The sequence below is a fragment of the Sorghum bicolor genome, chromosome 10, assembly GCF_000003195.3.
Source record: "Sorghum bicolor cultivar BTx623 chromosome 10, Sorghum_bicolor_NCBIv3, whole genome shotgun sequence".
Classification (NCBI taxonomy): domain Eukaryota; kingdom Viridiplantae; phylum Streptophyta; class Magnoliopsida; order Poales; family Poaceae; genus Sorghum; species Sorghum bicolor.
This window is the reverse complement of record NC_012879.2, coordinates 1,087,812-1,115,428: the sequence shown is the minus strand read 5'-3', so window position 1 is coordinate 1,115,428 and position 27,617 is coordinate 1,087,812. Positions and strand designations below refer to the sequence as shown.

General features: G+C 41.9%; 4 protein-coding genes across 4 annotated transcripts; 2 read left to right on the top strand and 2 right to left on the bottom strand.

Annotated features, from left to right (window-relative positions):
• LOC8069025 (endoplasmic reticulum metallopeptidase 1) lies at positions 155-10,790 on the top strand. The gene is made up of 14 exons (XM_002437674.2): positions 155-520; positions 1,533-1,850; positions 2,411-2,649; positions 3,115-3,271; positions 4,119-4,196; positions 4,527-4,598; positions 5,376-5,495; positions 7,043-7,207; positions 7,412-7,937; positions 8,011-8,167; positions 8,300-8,409; positions 8,961-9,073; positions 9,605-9,968; positions 10,140-10,790. The coding sequence occupies exons 2-14, from the start codon at positions 1,542-1,544 to the stop codon at positions 10,451-10,453; spliced, it is 2,724 nt and encodes a 907-aa protein (XP_002437719.2). The 5' UTR covers positions 155-520; positions 1,533-1,541; the 3' UTR covers positions 10,454-10,790.
• Positions 10,999-17,317, bottom strand: LOC8066914 (cyclin-dependent kinase F-4). The gene is made up of 19 exons (XM_002436329.2): positions 17,115-17,317; positions 15,539-15,947; positions 15,321-15,452; positions 15,015-15,207; positions 14,840-14,918; positions 14,657-14,725; positions 14,488-14,577; positions 14,257-14,395; positions 13,477-13,579; positions 13,347-13,399; positions 13,187-13,253; positions 12,736-12,844; positions 12,587-12,652; positions 12,411-12,479; positions 12,266-12,332; positions 12,037-12,156; positions 11,901-11,935; positions 11,735-11,819; positions 10,999-11,639 (listed from the first exon to the last, which is right to left on the bottom strand). The coding sequence occupies exons 4-19, from the start codon at positions 15,020-15,022 to the stop codon at positions 11,377-11,379; spliced, it is 1,422 nt and encodes a 473-aa protein (XP_002436374.1). The 5' UTR covers positions 15,023-15,207; positions 15,321-15,452; positions 15,539-15,947; positions 17,115-17,317; the 3' UTR covers positions 10,999-11,376.
• LOC8069024 (60S ribosomal protein L22) lies at positions 20,618-21,685 on the top strand. The gene has a single exon (XM_002437673.2). The coding sequence runs from the start codon at positions 20,726-20,728 to the stop codon at positions 21,473-21,475; it is 750 nt and encodes a 249-aa protein (XP_002437718.1). The 5' UTR covers positions 20,618-20,725; the 3' UTR covers positions 21,476-21,685.
• LOC8066913 lies at positions 22,161-25,571 on the bottom strand. Its single transcript, XM_002436328.2, has 11 exons — positions 25,304-25,571; positions 25,017-25,063; positions 24,527-24,667; positions 24,335-24,383; positions 24,192-24,244; positions 23,462-24,102; positions 23,239-23,285; positions 23,111-23,156; positions 22,824-22,872; positions 22,594-22,722; positions 22,161-22,484 (listed from the first exon to the last, which is right to left on the bottom strand). Exons 1-11 carry the CDS (start codon positions 25,496-25,498, stop codon positions 22,364-22,366), a joined length of 1,518 nt encoding a protein of 505 aa, XP_002436373.1. The 5' UTR covers positions 25,499-25,571; the 3' UTR covers positions 22,161-22,363.

The window sequence follows — 27,617 nt, the reverse complement described above, 5'->3', positions numbered from 1 at the left end:
GACGAGCCTAAGCCGAACCGAGCTATTTTGGCTCGTTTGTTTATCGAGCCGAGTCAAAGCCAGCACGATATCACGAGCCGAGCCGAAGCTAGCTGATCGTCGTGCTGGCAGCATCCCAAGCTCCCAACTGATAAATTCTCTCATCTCCGTCTTCTTCGCCTCCCCTTCCCCTTCCCCTTCCCATATGCAAATCCTCGCCTCGGCGGACGGCGGGACTCGGGGGGTCGACGACTAGCACGCGCGTCCAGCGCAGCAGCTGCATCACGGAACCCTCGCCTCGCACACCCCAGCGCCGCCAGTCTCCCACCACGGGAAATTCTCATCTCATCCACCAAGTCAAGTCGTCCTCCTCTCTTCTCCTCAGTGCACGAGCGTCGCCGTCGCGCTCTCCTCACTGCACCGACCTGCCTTCAATTGGCTCCGTCGTCTTCGTCCGCCTCAGTGCACCGGCGTCGCCGGCGCGTCGGGTGGACCTGCCTTCAATTGATTCCTTCGTCTTCGTCTTCGTCTGCGTCTGCTGGTAAGGAACTCAATTCCCGGATGGGTTGTTTTTCTACGACCGAGTGTGCTTCCGTTTTTGTAGTATGCTTATTTAGTATACTTTGCTTGCTCCGAGGTCTCAGCTACCACACCCAAATCCAAATCCTGCTTGCTGGGATGGATGGACTGCTATTCATTTTGTTGCGGATTTGTTCCCTTTGGCCTTTGGGTGCGGTGGGATTTTTTCGGATTTCAATTGAACACCAATTCTCTTCATCGCTGCTGCTGGCGCTGGGTCTGGGCTGGGCTTTCTAGATCTAATTCCCAGGAATTACACGCTGTTCCCTCTCTCCTCAATGCCGAGGCACGGGGTTGGAGGAGATTGCGTACTAGATAAACCAGCGTTAGTTTCGTCAGTTATCATGTGAATTATTAACCCATGATGACGACTGACCAATTTGGGAGTTACTAACTGGGCCGAGGCGAGGTAGGGGCCACGGCCTGTCTTTTTTCCTCCTCCAGATTTCCGCGTGGAAGTGAAGGTGAAAAATGATGATGGGGTTGTAAAATCCCTGCGCTGGCCTGCCACATGCTTTTCTGCCGTCCGTTTTTTCTTGTATGATATGGAGGGACCTCTTGTCCTGGTCCAGATCAGCTTCTTTAAAGCCTGCAGCAGCATTGGGACCTTTATTGATTGATTGTTTTTCTTGTCCTGGTCAGTTTGGTTGTGTTGTGAACCCATGGCCATGGATGTCAGTAGAACTGTGTTAGAGTAAAACTGTAGTCACTCTATGGAATGAAGTGAGCAAAATCGCACCAATTTTTATTTTTTTTTGTCTTATTCATGTTGTATTTTTCCTGGATCCATGGATAAACTTATTTGGGTACGATGGACTTATCCTGTTGTCAACAAATAAAGATAAACATTTTTTCTTTTAAAAATATACTTCTGAAAAAAAAAACTTGAGCTAGTTGTTGATCAATTGTCTATTGGCAGTGGTACTTGTGAAGACAACTCTTATTTTTTTTTTGTTTGCATTATTTGAATTCAGATTATCAGGATGCCTCGAGGGCAAGGCTCTTCTGTGTCAACCAGTGAGAAGCCCAAAGTTGATCAGGCAATTGATTCAAATGATAACAGGCGCAAGCATAGGAGGGGTGCTTACTTGTTACTGGGATTGTTGATAATATTCCTTCATGGATCATGGTCTGTTTATCAGATCCAGTTTGGAAGCCTTCCTTTGCCCCTTGATGCTGAGAAGGCTGGCAAGAGGGGGTTCTCTGAAGCTTCTGCACTTAAGCATGTTAAGTATTTGACAGGCTTGGGTCCTCACCCAGTTGGTTCAGATTCCCTCGATCGTGCTATTCAGGTTGGTCATTCATGCAGCCTACTTTCACAGTTTCAATCAACACTTGGGTCTTCTAGTTTCTACAACAAAGAATTAGTTTCATTAAATCCACAATGAACTATATGTTTGGTTTTGTAGATGTTATTATGTTAATATATATATTTTTTCTATAAAGTTGGTCAAAATTAGAGTGACTTAGGACAATAGTAAAACAACCTACATTTTTTAAGGGGGGGGGGGGGGGGGGGAATAGCTACTAACCTATTTGTTAGGCACAGCCATAACATAAATGCTCCAGCATAATTGTTAAAGATTTACTAAATTTGACCCATGCTTTGAATACATCTGCCATACAATTCTGATTGCCAGTTTCATTTACACCTAGTTGGTAACTAATGGCTGCTAAGCTGCTATGAACTGGTAACAAGAAAATGCAAATTGAAGTTAGGATTCACCCATTTAATTCTGCCGGTCTCTTTCTTACATGTTCATAATTTGTCATTTTCTTTCTTACCTGAAGTAGTGTTGTCTATGCACCTTATAATAACTTTGTATCCATTTTTGACATGCCCATGCAATAGTATGTATATGCAGTAGCAGAAAAAATAAAGAAGACAGCTCATTGGGAGGTTGATGTTCAATTGGAGTTGTTTCACACAGATATAGGCGCAAATCGTCTATCTGGTGGTCTTTTCAAGGGAAAAACTCTCTTATATTCAGACTTAAAGCATGTGCTATTGAGAGTTACTCCCAAATATTTACCAGAAGCTGAGGAAAATTTGATTCTGGTTTCTTCGCATATTGACACTGTTTCGACAACGTAAGGCTCAACACCCTCTTCATTAATATTTAGAAAAGAAATTAACAGCAAATAACATGACATTGAATATTGGGTGTGAGTTCAAGAGTATCTAATGAGAAGACATTTACAATATGTTTTGAAGGAACCGTATGAATAATGGTGTATGATTCACAGTGCCATATTTTTTTGAGGTTCAACGGGGGGGAGTCGTTCCCCACCTGAAAATCAATTTATTTTAGCCCAAAACGGCTCGTAACATAGGTAGCAAGTACAATAGACGCAACAGCGAAGTTGCAGATGGGGGGGCTAGTTGTTTCATGAGCAGATTTCACTAATAATTTAGACAGCTATCCATATAGGCATTGTGGTAAACAGTAAAACATCATCACTTTTTTTTCTTTGTACATTAATAGGTCTAATTGTAGTGACCTCCACATGTTTTGTCCATTTTTTCAGATATTAAATGTGTTTTTGAATTTTCAGGGAAGGTGCTGGAGATTGCAGTTCATGTGTGGGAGTCATGTTAGAGCTTGCACGGGGAGTGGCTCAGCGGGCACATGGGTTTAAGAGTGGTATCTTGTTTTTATTCAATACCGGAGAAGAAGAGGGTCTTGATGGCGCCCATAGTTTTATAACTCAGGTTAGTATCTTTAAACTTCATACAAATATTACACATATGTGCTGTAAGATTGCCTTAGTTACCACCTGTTCAATCCAGGTCAATGTTTTCAAATCACCTAGTTGTATGGGCACCAATCTGCCGAATAATCCTGATTAGTAAATAGTCATCAATTAGGTCCGATTAGTCAGTGGCTAGTTGGCTAGTCGAGTAGTATAGTTGTCCAGCCTGCTTGTGGCTTGTGCTGCTACCCTGCATGTATATAGTATTACTGTATATGTATCAATAGTTAAGTACTGCTACTAGACTATAATAGCATCTGTCATTCTCTTTTAACAATTGTTAGCTTCAATAGAGGACCTCATTAAGTTGCACTATGCATGGGCGAAAACTGTTGAGTTCTGTTAACTACTGAACTGTTCCTTGTCTGGCAAACTCCTCACTCCTAAATTGTTCCACTGTGTCAATGAATACATTTTCAGTCCGAATTGGTATCCTTGAATGCCTTGTTTTGGGGGGTGAGGGAATTTTGGCAGGGGTCTACATTGGTAGCTGCCTTGTTAAGGGTTACAATGCTAGTGTTTCCCATAATTCAGCACTTGCAGGAGTAGGAGCATATGGGATCAAAGAAGTATATACTACTCAAGATGTTACCTTTCCTCTCCCCAACTTGTTCACTAAAGGAGTCCCTTTACCTTCTATTAGTGTCCTAAACAGTCCCCTCATGACACTTCTTAAAGTGTAATAAAATTGGCCAATTGTAATTCTGTTATTTTAAACAAGTCACTGGAAGCCATGTTTCACATTCACGCTGTCACCATGCGTTCTATGTGTAATTTCCTGAATTCTGATGTTAACTTTTATGCAGCACCACTGGAGAAATTCAGTAAGTTTTGCGGTTGATCTGGAAGCTATGGGTATCAGTGGGAAATCCACACTCTTCCAGGTCTGTTTTAGTTCTGTAATGTTCCCCATGTGGATGTTTAGATTATATTTGTACTTGCATCTGTACCAAAGGTTTAGACTCCTGGTGTTTAAAATTTTCTTTGTTGCTGACACCTTATAACTACTCGTTCTTTTTTTGAGCAAATATGAAGCTTAGTTAGATTTGCATATGGAAGAAAATAAGAAAAATATAAGCATGAAGGTGTATGTGGCTACTTTGGTTTATAACTATTCATTCTTTTTTTTGAGTGCCGTGTATTACAATTCACTTTGGATCAACTTACAATCAAAAGGAGAACATACTTAGCCTAAAGTTTTTAATGGATGACAGGGTACCGACCATTGGGCGTTGGAAAGCTTTGCAGCTGTAGCCAAATACCCATCTGCTCAGATAGCTTCACAGGTAGCACCTCCCTCCCTCCCTCCCTCCAGCTTTCATATGCTGACTTCTTTTTTCCCTCTGGACAGATTTTGCTCAATTTCGTTTTTTTGGTGTGCGTGTGTGTGTGTTCAATGCGCATGGTCATGCCTGAGTGAACTGAAATCTAACAGCCCAGAGCATTTGTTAATTTTCATTTGCCCTGTTTGATTATATAAACAATCTATTAATAAATTAGGTATATACTCCCTGGGTCCCTTAATGTCCGTCGTTCTGGGATGGGAGGGATGTCCCTTAATGTTTGTCGTTGGGCTACGTATAGGTGCAAAGCTCTCACAACACGAAGTCTGCCCCACATGATTTGGTGTAAAGTTTGGTTTGTTTAAGTCCAAAAAATGCAGTGCGTGTGTAACTGTAGAAAAAGTTGATGTGACAACTGTTTTGTTTACTGTAAAAAAATGTTTGCGTACCATGCCGCAAGCCTCTTTCAATCTAACATGAGCATTAATGACCTGTCCTTTCATAGCCTGCGAATGTTTTATAGGGCTGTTCATTTCTGTTGCTAGCTTTCTTAATCCCTGTGCCAAAATTTAAAACAACTCACATTAAGGGACAGAGGGAGTACAATTGTTTGCCAGCCTCAAACCAACGTAAAAAAGAGCTTGAAGAAAAAAGCTTGAAGAAAAAAGGAGTTTTTTGTTGCTTGGGTGAAAGAAGATAGTTCCAGATCTGTCAGTTTGGTGCTGCACGATAGATTAATATTGGTCGTTTTCCCAGGGGATTGATGTTTTATAATTGCAGGATGTTTTTCGTTCTGGAGCAATAAAATCTGCTACCGATTTTCAAATATATGAGGAAGTTGGCCGTCTTCCTGGACTTGATTTTGCATATACCGATACAACATCTGTGTATCATACAAAGGTTGGTTCTCTTGGCTTATCATTATTAATGCCAAACTTATCTATTTTTTCTCTTCCCCGCATGTTTATGACTTTATACATATATATAAGGTTGTGGATAAAAATTCTGACATATTGTTCATTGATAAGTCTTTGTGTATTTCTTTTTTTTTTAAAAAAAAATGGGAAAGTAATTTTTTTTACGAAGCCTCACTCAATAGTAATGTTGCTTGATGAACATTAAGAGTTTAAACTGAAATTTTGGTTCCAAATCTTAAGTAACAGTTTTAACAAAAAGGAGAAATAGACTGCAGATCAAGTTGCTTCACAAGTCTGAGCTGTTTAATTCTAGAAGATATATGATGTGGCAGTGTTGAGGTTCGAGGGTAAGACACTTGCTCTTGATCAGCCAGCCTTATCAGCTTCTGAGCTGCTAAGCTACTCTTGCATTGCATCTAGGCATACATATTGGAAGCATCAGAACCACTGTGTTTTTGATGGCTGTGTCCTTTTTTTGGAACTGGGAATACAGCAGGGTAGGCCCCACTGTAATGGCTGTCCCTGACATCTGAGCAGTGTGACAGGAGATTAGCGAGCAGGGGAGATTTTGGGTTAGGAAGATGGATATGGCTGCTCTGTCTTTCAAGGGCATGAATGTGTTAAAAAACTAACCCTTGCTGTGGAATTGGCTTGTAATCGGATTGTTTTTCTATCTTAATGCAATGATGCACAGGTATCTTGTGTGTTTGAGAAAAAAAAAACTACTAGTTAAGCAAAAGATTAACAAAAGGATTACACTAGCAGTTGCCAAATGGCTCTGAGGCATTGTTAGAGGGAGGGAGGGAGGGAATGGGGGGCTTACAGCTAACAATGCTAGTAGGTTTGTTCTCTTTTAAAGGAGCAGCTAACTGGATCAAACCAGATTAGGTAAGGACATCTTATATCTAATACATAATTTACTTAAAAACTACACGTTCAAAGGAATGCTGGGCTAGGCAACTTGCATATTCTTTGTACTCTTTCTCCAAGAACTGTTTTACCAATGGGTTTTTGGATCGAATTTTACCAAAAACATGGACTCCTAGTAGCACACCTTCGCACCAGGACTCTATATATGGGAGGAGAGGAGAGAGATTTCATTGTACAGATCATTATGTGAACAATAAAGAAAGAGAGCCTCTCCAATCTTGTGTATACTTGTGTTTGCATCTATTATGTGATGTGTTAATAGTGATAGATGGAGCCTCTGCAATATGATTGAGTAGTCAATATGCTGCCAGCAGATGAAAATGCCTACTTCTCTTGTTGCTGCAGCCTCACAAGGTAGCCAAGAATCATATGCAACCATTTGGTTCTTGGTGATATCTAATTATTTGAATGCTGTGAGATTAGAGTTTTATGTGATGCTGTAGCACAAAAGTCATGTACCGATAGATCTGTAATGGAACATGGCCTCAATTAATATGTTAAAAGTATTACAGGGTCAAAAGAATATTTGATAATTCACTTTGTTGAATCCTAAACATGTTGACTTCTGGTTTGTGATTGTTTCTATTATCTACTTTGTAGAATGACAAGATGACACTTCTGAAACCGGGGTCTCTTCAGCATATTGGAGATAACATGCTTGCTTTCCTACTCCATTCTGCAGCATCTCCAAAATTTTTGAAAGATGCACAACAACGGAAGCAAGGAAACACAGAGCAGGATAAAGCTGTTTACTTCGATATCCTGGTATTGCAGTAAATTCTTTCCCCATTGCTGCCAATGATCTTGATTGTGTGTAATGAAATCTGTCCTTGTTGGTTACTGGAAAATTCCACCAATATTAGATGAAACAGGACATTGTTAAAACTATTTAATCTTAGATTTTGTGAAGTTCATATTGCAGTCAACTTATTTTCCCCCCCTCTTCTGCCTATTTGTTCAACCTTGCAGGGAAAGTACATGGTGGTCTATCCACAGCGACTTGCAACCATGTTTCACAACTCAGTCATATTGCAGTCAATTCTAATATGGGGAACATCATTGCTTATGGGTGGACACCCTGCGCTGGTGTCCTTTGCAATATCATGTTTGAGCATCATTCTAATGTTGATATTTTCTATCTGCTTACCAGTTGTGGTAGCATTTGCTCTGCCCTACATATGTCCGTTTCCTGTTCCATATGTTGCAAACCCATGGTTAATTATTGGCTTATTTGGTTCACCTGCACTGCTTGGAGCATTTATTGGTCAGCATATTGGATTTATTCTCCTGAAGAGGCATCTTCGACGTGTGTATTCCAGAACAAAAACAGGCTTAGCTCCTAGCACGATTGAAAATGTTATTGACCTGGAAGCTGAGAGGTGGATTTTTAAATCTGGTTTTGTCCAATGGCTAATAGCTCTGATACTAGGAACTTATTTCAAGGTTGGATCATCATATATAGCACTCATCTGGCTTGTTTCGCCTGCTTTTGCATGTAAGTTACTGATACTGTCTATGTTAATAGCTTAATATCACCTTGAGTGTTTATGGCTGTTGTTTATTTCTAGATGGTTTTTTGGAAGCTACTCTCTCCCCTGTTCGGCTACCTAAACAGCTTAAGGTTGTCACGTTGGTTCTGGGTTTGGCTGCACCAGTTGTGTCCTCTGCTGGTTTGGCTGTTCGCATGGCTGATGTAATTGTTGGAAGTATTGTACGCATTGACAGGTAATATGTAGTCACCTTGCAGTTTATCATCTCTTTGGTTAATGTTTGATGTTGTTTGAAACATAAAGTCTTCTATGTTCTATGTAAAGCAACTAAGCTTTTTTCTTAACCTCATTGTGCATTGATATGCAGGAATCCTGGCGGACTACCAGACTGGCTTGGAAATGTAATAGTTTCGGTGGCCATTGCTGTTGTCGTCTGTTCCACGTTTGTCTATCTTCTTTCATACGTTCATATCTCAGGTAATTCATGACATGCTAGATATAGTTACATTTCCTTTAATGCTAAAGTTTGCATTTCATTTTTTGACTTTCCTCTTCCATTTAGAACAAAAGGGTGTGGTTTATCTGCTAGTCTTGCACTGTACAGTATTTTCTGTTTTGTTTTTCACTGCATAATCAGTAATTTAGTAATGTATGATGTATAATCAGTAATTTGCACTGCTAGTCTTGCATAATCAGTAATTTGCACTGTCAAGTTGCCAACAGACACTTCTGTGTTCTCAGAACACCAACCTGTTGATTTATAGTGCATTTATGTAACTAATGTCTGTTAAATAGCCATAGTGTTGCATTTCCTGGTAAATAACCATATTGTCTGTTAAATAAGCATATTTAATGTTCACCTATCAGAAAACGGTTCCTACCTTTTCTATTTAATGTTCACTGTACTGCTATCTGACCATGCTTGAAATTCTTAAACTAATTCACATTTTGTAGCTTTATTTTTATGCATTTGCCTTTTCAGTTACCTTCCCAAAATAAACTTTTGTATAATGTTGTGCTTTTCTTAGGTGATAAAATAATTCTGGGTTTACTACTATTCATATCCTTTGGTCTTTCACTTGCTTTGGCGTCAAGTGGTATTGTGCCAGCATTTACGGCGGATGTTGCTCGATCTGTAAATGTAAGCGCTTCTTATGCTACTGTACTACAGTGCCTCCAGCTGGGTTTATCACAATATTTGTTTATGCATACCTGTGAAATTTCGATAACAAAATTCTCCCTTGTTACCCAAACCAAAACAAGTACTCATCAGTTATGTTTTGGCATTTGGGAACAAGAACAATGCTACTTGCACCATCCTCACTGCATCTCAAAAGTCAAAACTAGTTATCAATGGTTTGGATGCCATCTCGTTCTTTTTATTTGTGCAAGGAACATGATGAATCCTTTTGAAGGACGAGTTGAAAGTAACCATATGTGGCCCCATGATTCATGTTGTTGGGGTAGTCACTACAACATGATGCTCTGTTGCATATTTGAGTTCCTAAATGCTTGTCCATATCTCCTATGGAATCCTGATTGCCTGGATTTATCACAATATCCCACTATTTGGCATTAATCAAGAACATTTTAGTATTGACATAATTGATGGTAGTAGCTCCTTTTTGTGAATCAACAGAACATAGTAACTTGATGATCTGTCTCTTCTCAGGTTGTACATGTCGTTGATACCACAGGAATAGATGACGGAAATAGAGAACCAGTATCCTATATTTCTTTGTTTTCCAATACACCTGGAAAGCTGACAAATGAATTAGCAGACCTTGGGGATGAAGAATTTTATTGCGGAAGAAATATGACTACTGACTTTGTTACATTTACAATGAAGTATGGTTGTTCGAGTTACAAAGAGAGCAATACTGGATGGAGCAAGTCTGAAGTTCCTGTGCTCCTTGTAGAAAGTGATTCAGTTACAGGTGGTGCTCGACAGACAGTAGTATCAGTTGATACCAAGTCATCGACACGTTGGGCACTTGGAATCAACAAAGACGAAATCGATGACTTCACGGTTCAAGGTGAGTTAAACCATTAGATAAATATAGAGTTCATTGCTTGAGCTTGTCAGCTAGCACTGATAAATATCAAGTACAAAACAGTACCAGTAGGCTTTGAGCATGCTTGAAAGTACACACTGTTGCTGATTTCCCTATCCACATCATTTGACATTTTTCATTTACTGTGTCCAGTGGATTCGGAGAAAATAGTCCCACTTGGCGATAAGAGCGAGATAGATGGGTGGCATACAATCCAGTTTGCAGGGGGCAAAAACTCACCGACAAAATTCCAGCTAACCCTATACTGGTCTACCAAAGCATCTCAGAGAGAAGCTAAAGCGGCGGCGGAAGTTCCTTTCCTGATAAAACTAAGAACAGATGTGAATAGAGTCACACCACAGGTGGCAAGGGTTCTCGAGAAGCTGCCACGGTGGTGCACGCCCTTCGGCAAGTCCACTTCTCCCTACACGCTAGCGTTCTTGACGGCCCTTCGTGTCAATATTTAGTCAGCAACATTTGTTTGTTTCCCATACATAGATGTGTCCACAGCTTTCGTTTCTCCAGTATTTTAGCTGTGCCTATTAGTTTTCCATCCAAAGATAGCAAATTATATAGGCCCCACAGAATTGTACACAGAAGCTGCCAAAAGTCCACAGGAGTTAGGGATATAGGCATCAAATAAACGTACAATTACAGGGTAGCCTGGTGGAAACGTGTTTTGCGTTTGTATTAGTTTGTCTTTCATTATAGTTTGTGGTATTATGTACACAAAAAGTATATCTGTTCGTGCTTTTGGATTTCCTGTCCAAGCTCCATAAATTATTTGTGATCATGAGATGCAAATTACGTTTACTCTGGGTGTCCGAAATTAGAACTAGGGGCATGTTCGCCGTTTGGTTTCTCCCGAGAATTCCGAACAAACCAGGGAGCCGTTTCAATACTGAATTGTTCCGTCCAAAATTTAAGTTCGGCGGATCCTGAATCGATGCTCAATGAGAAATAAGTTTGCTATATAGGCTAGCAAAACAAGAAAAGCAACAGATCACGTCAATTGATGAACAAGCAATATTTATATTTAGAATTGTGTTTAACAGAGCATGTCACATTCCATACAAACCCACTGATCAAACAAAAGAAACCATACTGAAACCAGTCACGCATCGCAAAGCATAAAACACAATGTCACATGGAGACACATTCGGCCATGCGCACAACTAACCCTGGAGCCCTTGGACCCAGGGACCAGGGCGATCGGGTGCATGAACCAGGACGCCTCTTATTCTCACAGGCACACGGTAATAGACAATGCTGGGCAACATCCGCTGCTGCAAAGGAGATTGGTGGTTTATTCTGAGGTAAGTAGCCGAGGAAAAGTAGCGGTGACACTCAAAGAGGGCGAGCATTGGATCTGTTTCTTGGAGCTTCAGCTTCAGCTTACGAGCTTCCTTGGAAGGAGAGCCCTATCACCTGGCATCTCGTATGGGCGACGGAAGGGGTCGGCTGGACCATGCCACGCCCTAGACCCCACGGGCAAGGGGCGCTTGACAGTGTTCCCATGGGTTCGATACTTCAGGTCTGTAGCAAACCTCTCGGAACCCAAACCCGACACCCTGTTGGGGCCCATTGACAGCTGAGACAGCTTCTCGGCAAGGTCAGGAGCACGGGGGTTCTGATCCTTGGCAAGGTAATTCCCTGCCCAGAGACCAAAGTTTGCAATGTTAGTTCAAAGTAACTAGACCAAAGTTCTTACTTTTCTGATCCACAGAATGTTCAGGAACAGTACTCACCATTGCTCCTTACTGCTGCTGGTCTGGACCAAGACTGATTCATCATGTTCGCCTTTGTCACCTTATGGTTATTAGTCTCTGGGAGCTGCAAAAGATAATGACAAATATTGAGTTGCTGAACATGTAAAGCAACCAACTATATGAACAGCTAAGAGATTATATTCACCTGATGATCCAACTCCAATTTCCTTTGCACACCAGCTGCAAAGTTGGCAAGGCAGAAAAGTAAGAACCTCCAGAGGCAAAAGCCACAAATCCTTTATTAAGGACCGAGAGTAGGGCATGCCAGCCCAAACAGATACCTGCTCTTGCTGGAGCGTTATTGCTCAAGTATGAGTAATTAACTGTTGGCCTCGCATTGGGTACAGTCCCCATGGAGTATCTCCTAATGTTCTTCTGATCCACAGCTCCTTTAGCCCCAGCTACAGAAGTAGAGATCCATTATGTGAATGTGAACTTGTTCAACAAGGATGTAGTGATGCGCTAATGAAAAAGAACATGAGTATGCATATCTCAAGGATGTTGAGGTACCTGATGGTGGCGTTGATGCATATCCGGTGGATTTGAAGCGAAGTGAAGGAGGAACATAGAAGCATTGCTGCAAAACACAATGATGGTAAGGTCATGAAGCAGGTTATTTCATCAACCAGTATGTAAACCTTGTCAGAAGAATGACCTGAAAGAAGGGATGCTGCAAAACCTCCACTGCTGTTGGCCTTCTTCGTGGGTCCCATGAGCAAAGCCACTGTGGCAGATAGTAATTTGTTATCCATCAGTGTTTACAAACAGAGGGGAGGGGGGGGGGGGCTTTAATTAAGCAGAAAAAAAAGAGTGTCGAACGTTGACACTTACCGAAATAAGGCTGATTGCATCTTCGCTTGCTAAGGGAACCACTTCCGAAAGATGTACGCTCTCACACTGAAATATGACATAACACAGTTATACCACTAACAGTCACTAATATGAAATTATCTTATATTACAAGAGATAAATCTATATACCTGAGGGAACTGAAAACCTATAGATGCTGCTAGCTGCAGTCCTTCAGGCCAAGTGCGCTGATTCGGAGTGCCAAGAATGCTACAGATTTTGTAGAGTTCATCTGGTTCACTGAGGAAGATAAAACATGGAATTACAAAATAACTTCTAAGAAAGGCAGTAGCTTCCTATAGGATCACTTATTCAAAATCGCCTTTCTGTAAAGTAACTTGATTGCTATTTCTGGTAGAAGCTAAGCTGACTATTGTAAAAAAAAAAAAAAAAAAAAAATGTATAAAAGTTAAATCTTAAAAAGGAAATAAATACTACATCCTATCATATTATTTTATTAAAATGGTCAACACTAAATTCTTTCACCTATGTGGCATACTTTTCTTAGTATAAGCAACCTCAGTTCAAATAGGGAGTGAAACTATATATGCTCAATGATTGACACATGCCACCCATGCATACCTTGAGCCAGGAAAAAGTGGCCGCAGTGAAAAAAGCTCAGCGATAATGGCACCCATAGCCCACATGTCTGAAAACATGATAGGAAATAAGCATATATATTAATAAAATGGCACTAATTTACTCTCCGGCTTTCAGGTAAAGCCACAAATATTTCACTTACCAACTGCTGCATTGTAAACAGTAGCCTGTAGGAGAACTTCAGGGGCACGATACCTAGCCAATAGTAAGCATTTGAATATTCTATTATTTTGTACACTTTAAGCAAATATAAGACTTCGAACATAACCTACCAACGAGTCGACACATATTCCGTATATGGTGGCTCAGAAGAAATTTCACGAGCAAGTCCAAAATCCGCTATCTTGATGAGCTCCTTTGTAACAAGCAAATTTTCTGAAATTGCATAAGTTACCAAGATCAATTATGATTGTCACCATTTGCTAACAACACTGAACACATTCCCACATGGAACACAGTACATGTAATAAGTTAAATAAAGAATGGTACTGAAAGATTTCATTACTTCTACTCTCTTTTTTCCTCTTATATGGTCTTATGTCAACAGCTACTATGAAAAGAACTAGAATCCATTACCCACTACAATGGTATACATTTCCTGGTTCTGAAATTGAATCACTCTGCAACTACATCATGCACAGAATGAACAAACAACATTTACTAATGTTGCAAGTTTCATCAGTGTATAATGATAGATAAGCTACTCAACAAATTTGAAAATAACCACAGAGGGCAACCACATCATGAACACTTATTCATCTACAGCAATTTATAGCTAACAAAAGGTTTCTTGAACGTTATGTAGCCTCAGAAGATGCATTTCATATAGAAAAATTGCAAGGCAGCTGTTCCTGAGCTTATAAGTGATAGTCCCTCCAGTCAAAACATACACGGTGTTTTAGACATCAAGATTGAAATGCCTATAGAACAATTTTGTTGTCCGAAATGTCATGTGAAAATAACTGGAGCTAATAACTTGTTTCACAACAAACAGCAACAATGGACCAACCATTGCAACATTATATGTAAAAACCAAATGCAAACTCGCATACCAGGCTTAAGGTCACGGTGAAAATATCCACGCTGATGCATGTGACTCAGAGCTTGAAATATTTGAAAGCACCAATTTCTGATTTCGGTCTCTGAGAAGGGCTTCCCTCTGCTCTTCATCAGCTGATAAAGACTACATTCCTAAAATAACAACAAAGAACATAAACTTTAGTAACCTTACAGAGTACAAGCGCAGAAATGACACATGAATAAGGGCTATGATATGTCCATACCATGTACTCAAAAACAAAGAACAGCATATCATTCTCTCTTATGACTTCTTTGAGCTTCACAATGTTTGGATGGTTCATCCTTCGCAGGGACTGATTTAAAGAAAAAAGTTACTCAAAAGAACGCCACAGAACATTATAAAGATTAGACAGGTTGCAAAGCAACAATCACCTTCACTTCGCGGAGGTTTATGCACTCTTCCCAAGAATAATATTTTTTCTTCATCTTCTTGATCGCAACCTATCAGCCCAGGATCTTAATGAGGTGAAAAGGCTAACAATGGGCAACTAAACTGTGTAGCTGCAAAAGTTGAGGTGTAACAGAAGCAACAAATGGGCAAACCTAATAACATACCACTTCACCACTTTCCTTATTGGTTGCACGCCAAACACTCCCAAATGTTCCATCACCAACTTCCTTGATGATGGTATACCTGGAACAGAATGTCAAAACGAGGTAAGCAGACATCCAAAACAGCTTAGACAGGATTCTAAGTTCTTATAATCATCTGGTTATAGAGGATCTTCACCTCTCCATTTTATTTGCTGGTGGTGCACAGAACTGCCCTTATTCCAGAACAGTTGTATAGTAACAAACAAGACTCATATATGTATCACAGGAGCGCCTTTGGATGTTACAACACCAAAGTCACTGAAGACTGCTCTCAAAGCTATGAATGCTATTCCCATGCTTTGCACAACAAAATCTTGAACACCTCTGCTCTGAAATTAGCACATGATGGATCTGGTATTAGTTACGTAAAACTACATTTTCTAATGCTACATAATGATGAATCATGAATGGACCAAGTCTCCATTAGAGAGTGCACACATACCTAATGTCACGCCATCCAAAGTGAAGGCTGGTGAAAGATAGCGTAACTTATCACACCGAACTTTGGACTGACCAGACTGAAAACTTACAGCGGTAGGGTAGAAGAAAGCTAGCAGAGAACAAAAACCAGAACCTGTCGGGGGGGAATATGCGTGAGAACTGGAATAGGCAGGATACAGAATATGTAATGCTAGTAGCTTAGCTTTGGTGAAAGGATACCTAGAGCTTATCTGTGACGGCAAAGCTCTAAGCGTTAGATTCAAGTGTCCAGAGATGTCTTGATGGTAACTTTTGTTGGCTGATTAGCACCAAGACAAAGATTACCGAAATGCTGCCAGAAAAACAGATCCACCATGCTCAAATAAGTGTGCTACAGCTGCACTGTAATCACTAGGCAACTCTAATGTCTGACGGCATGGGACCAAGCAAGGCAGTTGCTAAGTGCAGGGTGATCCTCAGGTGCAGTTGACAAAAGAGATGACCAAGAAGTCTCCGTAAAGACAAAACCTCCAGCCAAGAACTTCCTCGAGCAGCGAGATGTGGGATACAGAGGAACTTGCTGTGTAGGGGGTGTACTCCATATCCTTGCTGAAAATGCTATAACTCCAGCAGAGCACGGTGATGAAACCTGCATAAGTGCAGAAAGTGGTAATTAGGCAACAAATTGGCAGTCTATGAATGTGCGAAAGTGAAGTCATACGGTAGGTCATGCAGAATCTGAATGCATGATCTATCTACCTAACTATGTTCCTAATTAGTTGGGGGCCTAGCTAAGTAGATCACGCACAAGGCACAACGCATAGGTGCATCAGAATCAGAATCAAATAAACGAGCAAAGCATGCATCGATGCGTTGAAAGGCAGTGTATCCTAATTGATTCTTCTACAGTGAAGAATATTGTATATATCAATTGGATCTAAGCTCAAAGGTCCCAACAATTCAAATTAGTTGGTGTTTTCCTCCCTCTCCAAATTAGTTGGTGTTTTCCTCCATCTCCGCCAAAGGACTCTAGCTCAATCGGTTACAGGTCCTGAGTTTGAATCCCCGTGGAAGCAAATTTCAAGCTGGGGGTAAATAAAAATCCCCTCGCTGGCGTAACAAGGGTTCGGGGTTTTTCACGATCGGGAAGAATCACTTTCTTAATGAAATATGGTGGGGACCTCTCCCCCTCCGATCGCGTTTTCCTCTCTCCCAAATTAGAAGAGTTTGGATACAACAAAAGCACAAGAGCTGGATTTACAAAGTTACATCCACACCGCTATCCACGAGTACAGCACAACCACATCTATTACAATTTACAAACCATGCAACCCTGAAAAACAAACCAATTAGGCATCTAGAGTTCACAGCGGAAAGCATACACAATTTGAGCAAAGACCATGTATGATAATTCACCGCTGCCTAACTGAGCATAAACCAGCACGATAACGCACCCGAAGACCGGAACCATGGCGAAACCCTGTGGCGCAGACACAGCTAGCTACCCCCAGCCTAATTTCGCAAATCAAGCACCCACGTGACCCCCCAGGCACATGAATTACCCACCTCGGACCAACCACCACCCCCAATTTGAACGAAAACAGACGAGATCCGACCACGCGAAACACGCCCGCTCGTACCCTACCCGGATCTCACCCGCCGATCGGCCACCCGCCGCACGATCCCCGTACCCCCGACCGACCACGCCGAATTCCCCACCCAGCAACAGCCCCAAGCCGATCCCTCGACGTCCCCGCCACCAATTCTCCATCCACAAAATCGGAAGAGCTCGGGCCTGGACGAACGACGCACGAACCTGGGAGCCTCTCGGCATAACCGCGCGCCGCCGCCGCCGCCGCCGAAGGGTCCGGGGGACTTTCGCACCGCCGCCTCCAGCGCTGATGGGGTGGGGGGAGGAACGGGTGGGTGGGTCAACACCGCCGCGCGCGCGGTGTGGAGGAGGAGGAGGAGGTGGGGGAACACGGATTGGAGAGGTGGGTTGCTTCGAGGATTTTTTTTCTGCCGCCCTCGCGTCCTCGCCTTTAATTTATCTGCCCCCTGTCTGCCCGCGGTCCAATGTGGCGCGTGTTTTGCGCCTAGGTCCCTGTACGACTCCGGTATCGCAGAACCGGGCTCCCTCTCCCCGCGGTTTCACACGCCGACCACGGACCACACCTCGTGTTCAACGCTCCATTTGTACACGTTCTTGCGATTTTTTTTAATATACTATATACTCGAGATTTTTTGCGTTTGCAAAATTTTGTTTTTTCTACTGTAGCACTTTTATTTTTATTTAACAAATATTGTTCAATTACGGAGTAATTAGATTTAAAACATTAATCTCACAAATTACAGGTAAACTGTACAATTAGTTTTTTTCATTTATATTTAATGCTCCATACATGCGAACAAAGATTCGATGTGACGGAGAATCTTGAAAATTTTTGCGAACTAAATAAGGCCTTTGTATCGAGTCAAATTTTCCTCAAGTTGGCTAATTTTCACGGGATTGTATTAATATATTTATGTCTCTACTAGTATATTTATTACTATGAAAATATATATTTTTGAACAATCCCATTATTCTTGTTCTATATTATTTTGTATTTTCGTTAATTAAAATCGTGTTGCTCCTCAAAACATGGGAATTGGGAATGAATATACTTTTTTATGGGTGGTATCTTTATTTTTTGCCCTACTTTTAAGGAAAAGGATAATTGATTTTGCTTATTCTTTTGTGACTTCATTGACTATATAAGTAGGGTAATTGTACTATTATTGGATAAAAATAGATATTATATTCTATTGTGTAGGAGAACAGTTTATTATTATTTTTCTAAATCAATGGCATGTTTCATTTTAAAAGGAAAGACACGGGTTTGCTTATTCTTTTTGTTTTCTCGTATGCCAACGTTACATCAATTTAGAGAATTATATATGATTTCGCTAACTACATCTAAAATTATAGCCACAATGAATGCACCCATAATAAATTGTATTTTCTTTGTGGCAAAGGAATTTAACCTTCTATGACAGGCGAAAAGTATCCACAAGAGCATCGGCAATGTATAGATTCAACCCTGATTCTATACAATGATTTGACATCACTTGTAAAAAATAATCATAGTGTATAGAACCAACCCTGGATTTATAAATGAGACCATGAGAATAAAAATCCATCACTAGAGAGAGGAGCAGAGTAGAGAACATAGCAGCTCGTTCTTTAGCCATAATTGTGAATCCAATTTTTTTATTTGATAAAAGCCCGTTCCATGTATTGCATCTGCTCCTTCATTGATCCAACTACACAATGTATAGGACTTGATTCTATAGCAACAATAAATATATCGAACCGGGTAAAATGCAACCACTGCGGAGACCTTAATAGATCGTATTTTCTTTGTGGCAAACGAATTTAAACTTTTCTACGAGATGGCAAGCGAAAAAAACTACTCTTACATGAGCAGCCTTTAAAATGAAACTCAGTTTAATCACATTCACATGGTGGTTTATACGAGTTCATGGGTCAATAATCTAACTCTAAAGGGCTGAATATGCAAATAATTGATACATCAGTTGTTTATAATTCAGATGAGAAACTGCTAATTACACCGCCTTTGGTGGTGGTCGGCCTCTGTTAGCTTTTTAATAATTTCATTACAACGCTGTAGTCGATGAATGCGAGGTGATGGGCTGTGGATTGCAACATTATTAATGTTGGTGTGGTGTGGATACGAATGATTTGTTTAGGTGCCATGATTACCTTGATAAGTATATACTTTACAGTCAGCAATGTGTCATCTTTTTTTTTTGCAATATTTTATCATAATGATTTTCCTTAGCAAGTCCCGCCTTTGAATCAATGCAACGGACATGTTTGAATTGACAGACGTTTTTTAACGAGTTCGCATGCCTTTTGGGACAATGCTATGCCTGCACGAGTCTTCTTGATCGGGAGTTTCGAATCTGACAGAAAACGGTTTACAATCAATCTCTAACTATGTACTATTATTATATTATAGTGAATGTTTGACGGCATAAAATTGCACTTTCCCAAAAGAAAATGATGTGCACTTCGGATTCCTTCAAATTATTAAGGCCGGCCCATTTTCTGCCCTTGAAGACCCCATGGATGGGCTGTATCTTTATGACTGGGCCTACGGACCGATGGCCCACAATTTACGGATGGACGGTCCAACTGGCCGGGATACCGTGACATCAACGAATATATCTTTTAGATGAAGGGGGAAAAACTGGCTTTTTTTTATAAAGCCCTTGGGCAAACTTTATTGATCGAAAATAGTTACATCGTCTGATAATAGTTGGACAATAAAACTAGAGGGATCATCGTCCCAAATACAATTGTTCTGGAAATCATAGTTTGCCTAGCTAGCGCATGCGCCACATTGTTTGCCTCCCTACTGTGCTCAATAGAGATCTCTTGAAATCCATTCCAGACGATGCTACACTCATCTGCTGAGTTCGCAGTAAATCCTCCATTCTCCAAAGTTTGGACAACCTCCAAGCAATCCGATTGAACAATCAACCAATTACCTCCAATATGTTGAGCTAGCATCAATCCCTCCTTAAGAGCAAAAGCTTCGGCCATTGGTGCATCAACAAGATAGGGGATAAAAGTATTTGAAGCTGCAATCATACCCCCAAAACCATCTCGAAAAATAGCACCCGTACTGCCACAGCCATTATCTTCATCAAAGGAAGCATCAATATTTAGAGAGCTTGTGACCATAAGGATCAGACCATTAAACAATTCCGATGCAAATCTCTAACCATGTATGAGTAGTACAGCTTGTAACAGTTAGCCTTGGTACCGATGCTCTATATATTTGAGAAATATGAAAAGTTGACACATCTTATAAAAAATTATGGAGGAAGTAGCGAAAATCATGGAGGGGAATTTAAGAGGGATTTCATATCTCTGTTTGGTGCGCTGAGTTTTAAAATAGAAAAAATCTACAATTCACACCAAAACTCCTGCCAAACGACTGGCCCGACGTCGGTCCACTGGGCCGGTCCAGTAAAACAGCCACGTTTAACGTCGCGTCTCCAACTGGGCCGTGTGAACCGAAGTGTAACGGGCCGGTGGGGCCCCTGGTGTCAGCGCCGCGCGGGAAACAGTGGGCTCCCGCCATTTCCCTCCAATTCACACGACGCGGCGGCGGCTTTTCCCTCCCGCGCCGCGCCCGATCCCCCGTTTCGATCCACCCGAGCCTTTTACCGCCATCTTTTTTTTGGCGCCAATCTCGCCTACATTTCCCGCCACGCACCCCTCTTCCTCCTATAAACTTCCCCACCATCCCGTCTCTTCTCCCCAACACTCCGCCGCTTGCAGTTGCCGAGATCCAGAGAGGGACAACAGATCTACCCGAGAGCGACAGATTCCACAAGCGAGAGCGACAGATCAGCATGGTGGTGGCGCTGGGACCTGGCCGGTTCTACGGCAGCGGGCTGCCGAGGCCGCGCTTCTTTCCCGGCGACCGCGTCGACCCGCCGGCGTCCGTCACCGACCCGCTCCTCGAGTGGGCGCGCGAGGCGCACTGGTCCATGGGCGGCTTCGGCGTGAAGCGCCTCCGTCTGCAGGGCCGCATCGAGGGCTCCATCGACAAGCTCCGCCGCACCGCGCGCCGCGACGCCAGGGCAAAGGCCAAGGCCAAGGCCCGCTCCGCCGGCCACATGCCCGCCTCGCTCGCCGCGCTTGGATCCGACGACGACGCCTCCGATGGGGACTCCGAGGACGAGGAGGAGGTGGCGGCGCGGGAGCGGGCCATGAAGCGGGAGCTCGTTGACGATGACGAGGACTCCGACGAGTCGGAGGAGGAGGAAGAAGAGGAGGATGAGCCACTCGCGGCCATCGTCACCGCTGCCAAGAAGAGGCGCGCGAGGAAGCTCAGCGACGAGTTCGATCGCATCGCCGTGGAGCAACAGCTGGTGGAGAAGGAGAAGGCGGGTGCCGCGACGCCGGCGAGGACGTCACCAAAGAGGAAGGCTGCCGCACCGGCCGCGGCGCCGGCGAGGGTGTCGCCGAAGAGGAAGGCTTCTGCATCCGCTGCTGGGGCGACGGCTAGGGCGTCGCCAAAGAGGAAGGCTGCCGCACCCGCTGCGGCGCCCTCATCGGCGACTGGGGCAAGGAGGACCTCGCCGAGGAACAAGCACTGAGTGCAGTCGCTGTATGTGCTGCTCTAGTTCTCGATCTGTTTCTTGGTGATCAACTGATCATTGGGTGTTAGCCTTAAAAATGTATGGTGTGGTTGTGTCGCAACTGCTGGATTGGAATGTTGAAATGGAATCGAAATGATGGTTGTCTCTGTATTAATCCTTTGAAATTTGAATGATGATGAAATGGAATCGATTTGATGGTTGTCTCTATTAATCCTTTGAATTTTATCAACATGTTGCATTTGTTGGGCCTGTCTTATTTCTATCATTAACTATTATTAACTGAAACTCTGATGCTTGGGAAATTGGAAATCATTCAGCATCTTTTATTTTGTAATTTGTCGAAGCTTGAAACGAAATTACATTTACGAGCATATGTTCAGATGGTCGCATGTCTGAAGTGCTAGTTTGCTGCAGAGACACGACTATGGCATTTAGGTACATAAAAACCATATAAAATACTGGGGATGATGAAATGTGGTGGTTTTATCTCTGAAATAACCCCGAAATGAAAGTTGTTCCTGCTCTCTGTTATATGTGGACATGTGCTGCTGTCTTTGTATACTCAAATCTAAAGCAACCTTGAAATAACGTAGTTCCTGTTCCGATACCGAACCAAGAGGCCAAGATGCTGCCACCTTTTTTGGTTCCATTTCATACTGTAATTAGTTTAAGACACAAGTCATAGAAAGTAAACTGTAATCCCTGATCCCTTTGCTTGTTGGTATTGGTATACGTTAAACTTGTGATAACAAGGAAAGAATGGTACATTTAGGCTAGCACTTAATTCTTGCTGCCCTGAGATTGTGTATGTATTTGTATCTAGGACCATTTCAAGTCTAATTCTATTAGTATATATATAGAAAAGGGTCAAAAATGATAGGGTGCTCATGTGTTGGGGTCAGAGACAATTCTTTCGATCTCTTCCAGCAGCCGCTCCTTCTCTTCGGTTAAGTCCTCGTTTTGCTTCTGAAGCTCCTCGATCTGCTTGGTCTGCTCTGAATCTTTCCTGTAATCGTGTTTATAAACAATTAATTAAATAGGTTTACAAAGGTGGCTTATGATGACTTGACAAGAATTTTCCTTAGAAACTTGTGTCCTTGCAGCAGTGTACCCACCTGTTCATGAAAGACAGGTTAAGTTTTAGTGACCGGACCTCCTTCTCTAGGGTTTCACAGCGTTTAAGTACTGCTTGCATGTCAGATGGTATTACTGGTGTGGAACTTCTTTCCTTTGCTTCTGCCATTCTGAACCATAAGAATGTAATGGAACATCACATACTGTATGATAATTATAACTCATTGATCAAGGACCATTCTTTTTGAAAGAAGGGAGAACCATCACATACTTGCGTGAGCGCTCAACCCTGCGCTTCTTCGTAGGATCTCCATTATCAGCTGCAGTGTTAACTAATTAGATTGTTTGGTGATTAAGAAGAAACTGCACAGTAATATATGATATTTTAAGTGATTGCTCATTTGGGACAAGTACATATGTAGGAGTACATGACAATTTTATATATTTCATGTTCCCCCCAATATCTAATGAACATGTGTTTGGGGTAAGTGATTGTTTTGAGAAATCACTGTATGCCAAATATTTGGTGCCTAAAAATAAGTCATCTTCTGGGTATACCTGCTTGTTCTGATGAAATGGACCCCATTCGAGTTAGGGCTGCTTTCTGCAAATGAGAAAAATGATCCATATTGAAATAATTCAACAGAATAAACTTTTGATGCTCCAGAAGTATGAGTTGAACTTACCTTTCTCTCATCTTTCAAAGTATCCTTTTGTATCCTCTCTCTGTATTCTGTATATTTTTGAACAAATATTAACACAATTTATTCTCCCATGGCATGATAATAATGGCATCTTTATAGGAGAAAAGATCAAACATTCTCAGATCCATGTTCTGACTCAAGTATTTGTGTCAGGCCAAGTAAAGTTTTGCTAAACTCAAGGATGTTTGTATTGATAGAAGTATACCTTTGCCTTTTGATTTGCAGCCGGTTGTTCCATTTGCAGCATTTTTTCTACTGCTCTCACAAACAGACATCGCTTGCCCTGTAGGAGGTAGCTCATCACACATTTCAAACCCAGCTGAATGAGTGGTCATAGCAGTAGAGGATCCACTGTGTGAAGGCTCTCGAGACGCTGCACCGAACCAAACCTGGTTTGCAGGAGCAACAAAGTTACCATTGTTTGGTTCCATGGGTCTATCGACCTTGGGAAGCATCATGGAATCCTGAACTTGGGCAGTTGTCACTATGGGAAAGAAATCTGTTCCTCCAAGAATGTTCTGTTGAAACTGCTGAGTGTCATAGAATCCAAAAGAATTGCCTACTGAGGTGTCTTTGTTAGCATGGCTACCAAGCTTCTTGCGCTCAAGCGTGTCCTTGAGCATGCTCACCACTGAGGTAACAGTATCTTGTGCTGCCATATGTGGATTATCCAGAGGGGATGTTGATGAACTTGAAGGAGATACAAACTTTGGTGTATGAACAGGTGTGTTGCTCACTGGTGTGCTGTTTGTTGTGTTTGTAAAATCTTGTTTTAATTGGTTAGTTGCTTCAATGCTTCCTATAGTTATTGGTGCCAAATTAGTTTGCATTGCAGCATACCTCCTCCTGTAAATATGACCAAGAAAATTGAGGCAAGAACCAAAAATTTTTCATGCGGGAAGGTAATAGTGCACATGGAATAAAAAAGGCCCTGCCTTAACTCTGACGAACGACTTCTAGTCATTGGTTGAGTGCTGTGGAACCAGGCCTAGAAATGGATAAAATAAGAAAAATTACTGTTTTTTTACCCATACAAAATTGTGAATATGGTAGCAACTGGACTGTGAAGATGACTAACTTTTGCTAGAAGCAGGTCACTGGCTTGCATTCCCTTCTCTGCTGCATTTCTGTTATGGCAAAAAAAAAAGCAAGATCAATAAAACTCACAATACATAGACCATAAAGTAGAATGTTCGTGTTCGAGAAAAAAAAAGTAGAATGTTATTTTTAAGAAACTGTGGAAGGTGATGTTGGCGTATAAATACAGTACTTGAGTGATTGCTGGTTGTGGTTATTTGGATATTCGACTGAAGGGATTGCTAAATTCTGTTGAACCAAGTTGTCGGTGATAAAACTTTGTTGAGCAATGTCATGCTGTTGATTCGGATGGCCTGCAGCTTCTGATGACAACCTGCATAGTTTCGGACAACACCTTGTGAGTTAGGAGTTACAGCTAACCAAATCACAGGAGTTGATCATAATAGGAGTAGACATTTGATGCTTTTCCAACCTTTAATTGGGTAATATACGTACCTTTATATGCTTTCTTAAAGTCAGGTTTTAGAAGAAAATCGGTAACACGATCTATTTAGTATCTGAGGCATATGAGTTCAGATAGCCTTTTTTAGATTAGTTCCAATTAAATTACTGATCTTTGGTTTGAGGTGCTCTCTCCACCTAAGTACATAATTTCTTTCATTGGTGTATATTTACAGACCTAGCAAATTTAGTTAACTCTGCATCGTTTACTAGTATCTTACCTAGATGGCTGTCGAGGGCGATTGTTCACTGCACCAAATACTGGGATCTGCAAATAAGCAGCCATACATTTAGGTGATAGATTCCTGAGTAAGAGATTAGCCAACATATCAAGTGGCACTTTAGTATTCATGTTCATATAGCTTATAAAACATCCATATGTACTTTCTGAAATGATAGAAGAAGTGAGTGATCCCCAGCAAAAGGGACCATATCTTCTGAACCATGAACTATTTCATCTTCATGCTCAGAGAGAGAAGAAACGACAGGAAAAGTTCAGAATTCTTGCCTCTCCATTCATAAGCCAGCTGTTGAACAACTCCTCGCTATCTTCTCTGAGACCTTGCGACATGTTCTTGAACCCCAGCATCTCCATGCTTGGCGCTGCTGCCACTCCCATTGAGTTCTCCATCACTGCCTTGAGGAAGATCTCCTCGCTGGTGTTCCTGAACAAATCAGACAGGCCCCTCCCCTCCATCTCCATGAACCCCTCTCAGCTCAACCTCCCCTCTCCTGGTGCAACAATTGACCAGATTGATAAGAGGAGTCGCGAAAAGCTGTCTTTAGTAGTATTGCGGTAGTAGGTTCACTAAGGGCTGAAGCAACGAAACAAATAAGATAATATAAAATAGAATCCCACCTAAAGCACCAATTAATCTTATAAAAATGGTGCTTGGCAGAAGAGTTCAAGCACAGAAGACATGTACTAGTTGAGTGTGGCACTAGCCGATACTAAACAAAGTGATGGCAGGTATCTTCCCCTCCATTGGAGGCAAAGATTCCGTTCTTCTCATTTTGTCTCATCAGTGGAAAAATCAGCCTATGAAGAATTTGGCCACTTTCGCGCCAATGAATGAACACGCACACACAGTCCATATTACGTATATGTATGAAGAGAAAAGCAGTACATTGCTTGAGTTACACATTTCCTTATGCTGACATCTTCTGTAGATGGTCTGAAAAAAATGCAACACAAAGATTGGACAAATGTTCTGGCAGCTGCCTTCTGTGATTGGACAAAGGCAACACAAAGATTGCTGACATCTTCTGTACATTGCTTGAATTACACATTTCCTTATGCTGACATCTTCTCTTGCTATGTTACTTCTATGTTTACTCAGAAACACCAAATGTTTGAACTATTTGCATCTGTTTTGTTCTATATGCTTCAGAATTCCTAGTTCAAGGATTAATCTGTAGCAACTTGGTCCTAGCCTCCTAGGTGTTGAAACTGACAGCATCTATGATATGGGTATTAAGATAATATAATGCAGCAATAGGAGGAAGTGGATGGCCAGTCTAAGTGCCTATAGGCTTACTCCGCATTACAGCGACATCTTTGAATCATATATAATACATACTGACGCAAGCAGGCTCAAAAGCGCCAGTTTGGAGCCTCCCTGATATGAAGTTGTCACCAGATCATTTCTTCTATTAGGCCTTGTTTAGTTCTCAGAAAAGTTTCAAGATTCCCCGTCACATCGGATCTTACGGCACATGCATGGAGTATTAAATTTAGACGAAAATAAAAACTAATTACATAGTTTATCTGTAAATTACGAGATGAATCTTTTGACTCTAATTAGTCTATGATTAGACAATATTTGCCACAAACAAACGAAAGTGCTACAGTGCCCAAAACTCAAAAATTTTGCCAACTAAACAAGGCCTTACTGGTAATAAGGTAAGTGGCTCCTCTCATCATGTTTAATTGTTGATATAGTTTTTGCAGCAGAAAAAGAAAAGCTTTGGTTTGGAAGCTTCTGCTGATTCTGACAATGGCTCCTGTTTGGAAACACAGAGCTGCGAATCTCCAAATGCAAATTCAAATTTAAAAACAGAAATATGTATTTTTTTTATCAAAAGTAAACTTGACATGCTCCTCTATCTGCAGCAGTGAAAATACAGACTTACTGGTTTAGGTAAGAAAGCAAAAACTGTACTTTTCTAGCTTTCCTGAATCAGCTGAAGGGGATCTAGTATTGATGAATGAATTCACATGAATTTGTATGGTTTTCACTGACACTGACCTTTGTCTTTCCTATCCAACTTCCATTTACAGAAACAAAAGACTCCATGAGGGTTTGACCAGGACAATCAACCAACCAAAGATCTGCCTCCCTCGACTGTCCGTCCAGATACATCCATGACTGCTTGTGTACAACAATAAACACCACGGATTAGGTGGTCTGTCAGCATCAGCTACGATCACACAGGCAAGTATTCTACACCAAACTGTACTGATCTTGCAGGGACGGAGCAGCATAGCTGTTGTCCATTTCGGCAAGCCGCACCCGGCGGCACAGGCGCGAGGACGGATTCTGCCGCCGGCACGCTCGCGGACGACGCGCCATCGCCACCCCCCCGGCGATGGCGACGTCGATCGATGGCGACCGCACCCCGTCGTCTGACCTCAGATCAGAGGCCCGCATTTCTTTATTCCCACTCATGGCGTCGCCGGAGTGCCAAAACTGCAACTTGCTTTCAGATCTTTGACAGTGTCCCTGACCGGCTGCTGACACTGAGGTGTCGATGCGAGGAAGAAGAAGGGCCCGGCCAGTTCAGGGGTGGTCGTCTCGTCACCACTGCGCGTGCCTGCATTA

Excerpts from the sequence above, each read along its gene's own strand:
- LOC8069025 (XM_002437674.2), top strand. The coding sequence starts at position 1,542 with ATGCCTCGAGGGCAAGGCTCTTCTGTGTCAACCAGTGAGAAGCCCAAA. Across the intron at positions 4,197-4,526 it reads GGAAATCCACACTCTTCCAG|GGTACCGACCATTGGGCGTT; the intron begins GTCTGTTTTAGT and ends AATGGATGACAG. Across the intron at positions 8,410-8,960 it reads TTCATACGTTCATATCTCAG|GTGATAAAATAATTCTGGGT; the intron begins GTAATTCATGAC and ends TGCTTTTCTTAG.
- LOC8066914 (XM_002436329.2), bottom strand. Across the intron at positions 14,726-14,839 it reads ATAAGGAAAGTGGTGAAGTG|GTTGCGATCAAGAAGATGAA; the intron begins GTATGTTATTAG and ends CTGGGCTGATAG. Across the intron at positions 14,396-14,487 it reads TCTTTGTTTTTGAGTACATG|GAATGTAGTCTTTATCAGCT; the intron begins GTATGGACATAT and ends TTGTTATTTTAG.
- LOC8069024 (XM_002437673.2), top strand. The coding sequence starts at position 20,726 with ATGGTGGTGGCGCTGGGACCTGGCCGGTTCTACGGCAGCGGGCTGCCG.
- LOC8066913 (XM_002436328.2), bottom strand. The coding sequence starts at position 25,498 with ATGGAGATGGAGGGGAGGGGCCTGTCTGATTTGTTCAGGAACACCAGC. Across the intron at positions 25,064-25,303 it reads GCTGGCTTATGAATGGAGAG|ATCCCAGTATTTGGTGCAGT; the intron begins GCAAGAATTCTG and ends GCTTATTTGCAG. Across the intron at positions 24,668-25,016 it reads CGCCCTCGACAGCCATCTAG|GTTGTCATCAGAAGCTGCAG; the intron begins GTAAGATACTAG and ends GAAACTATGCAG.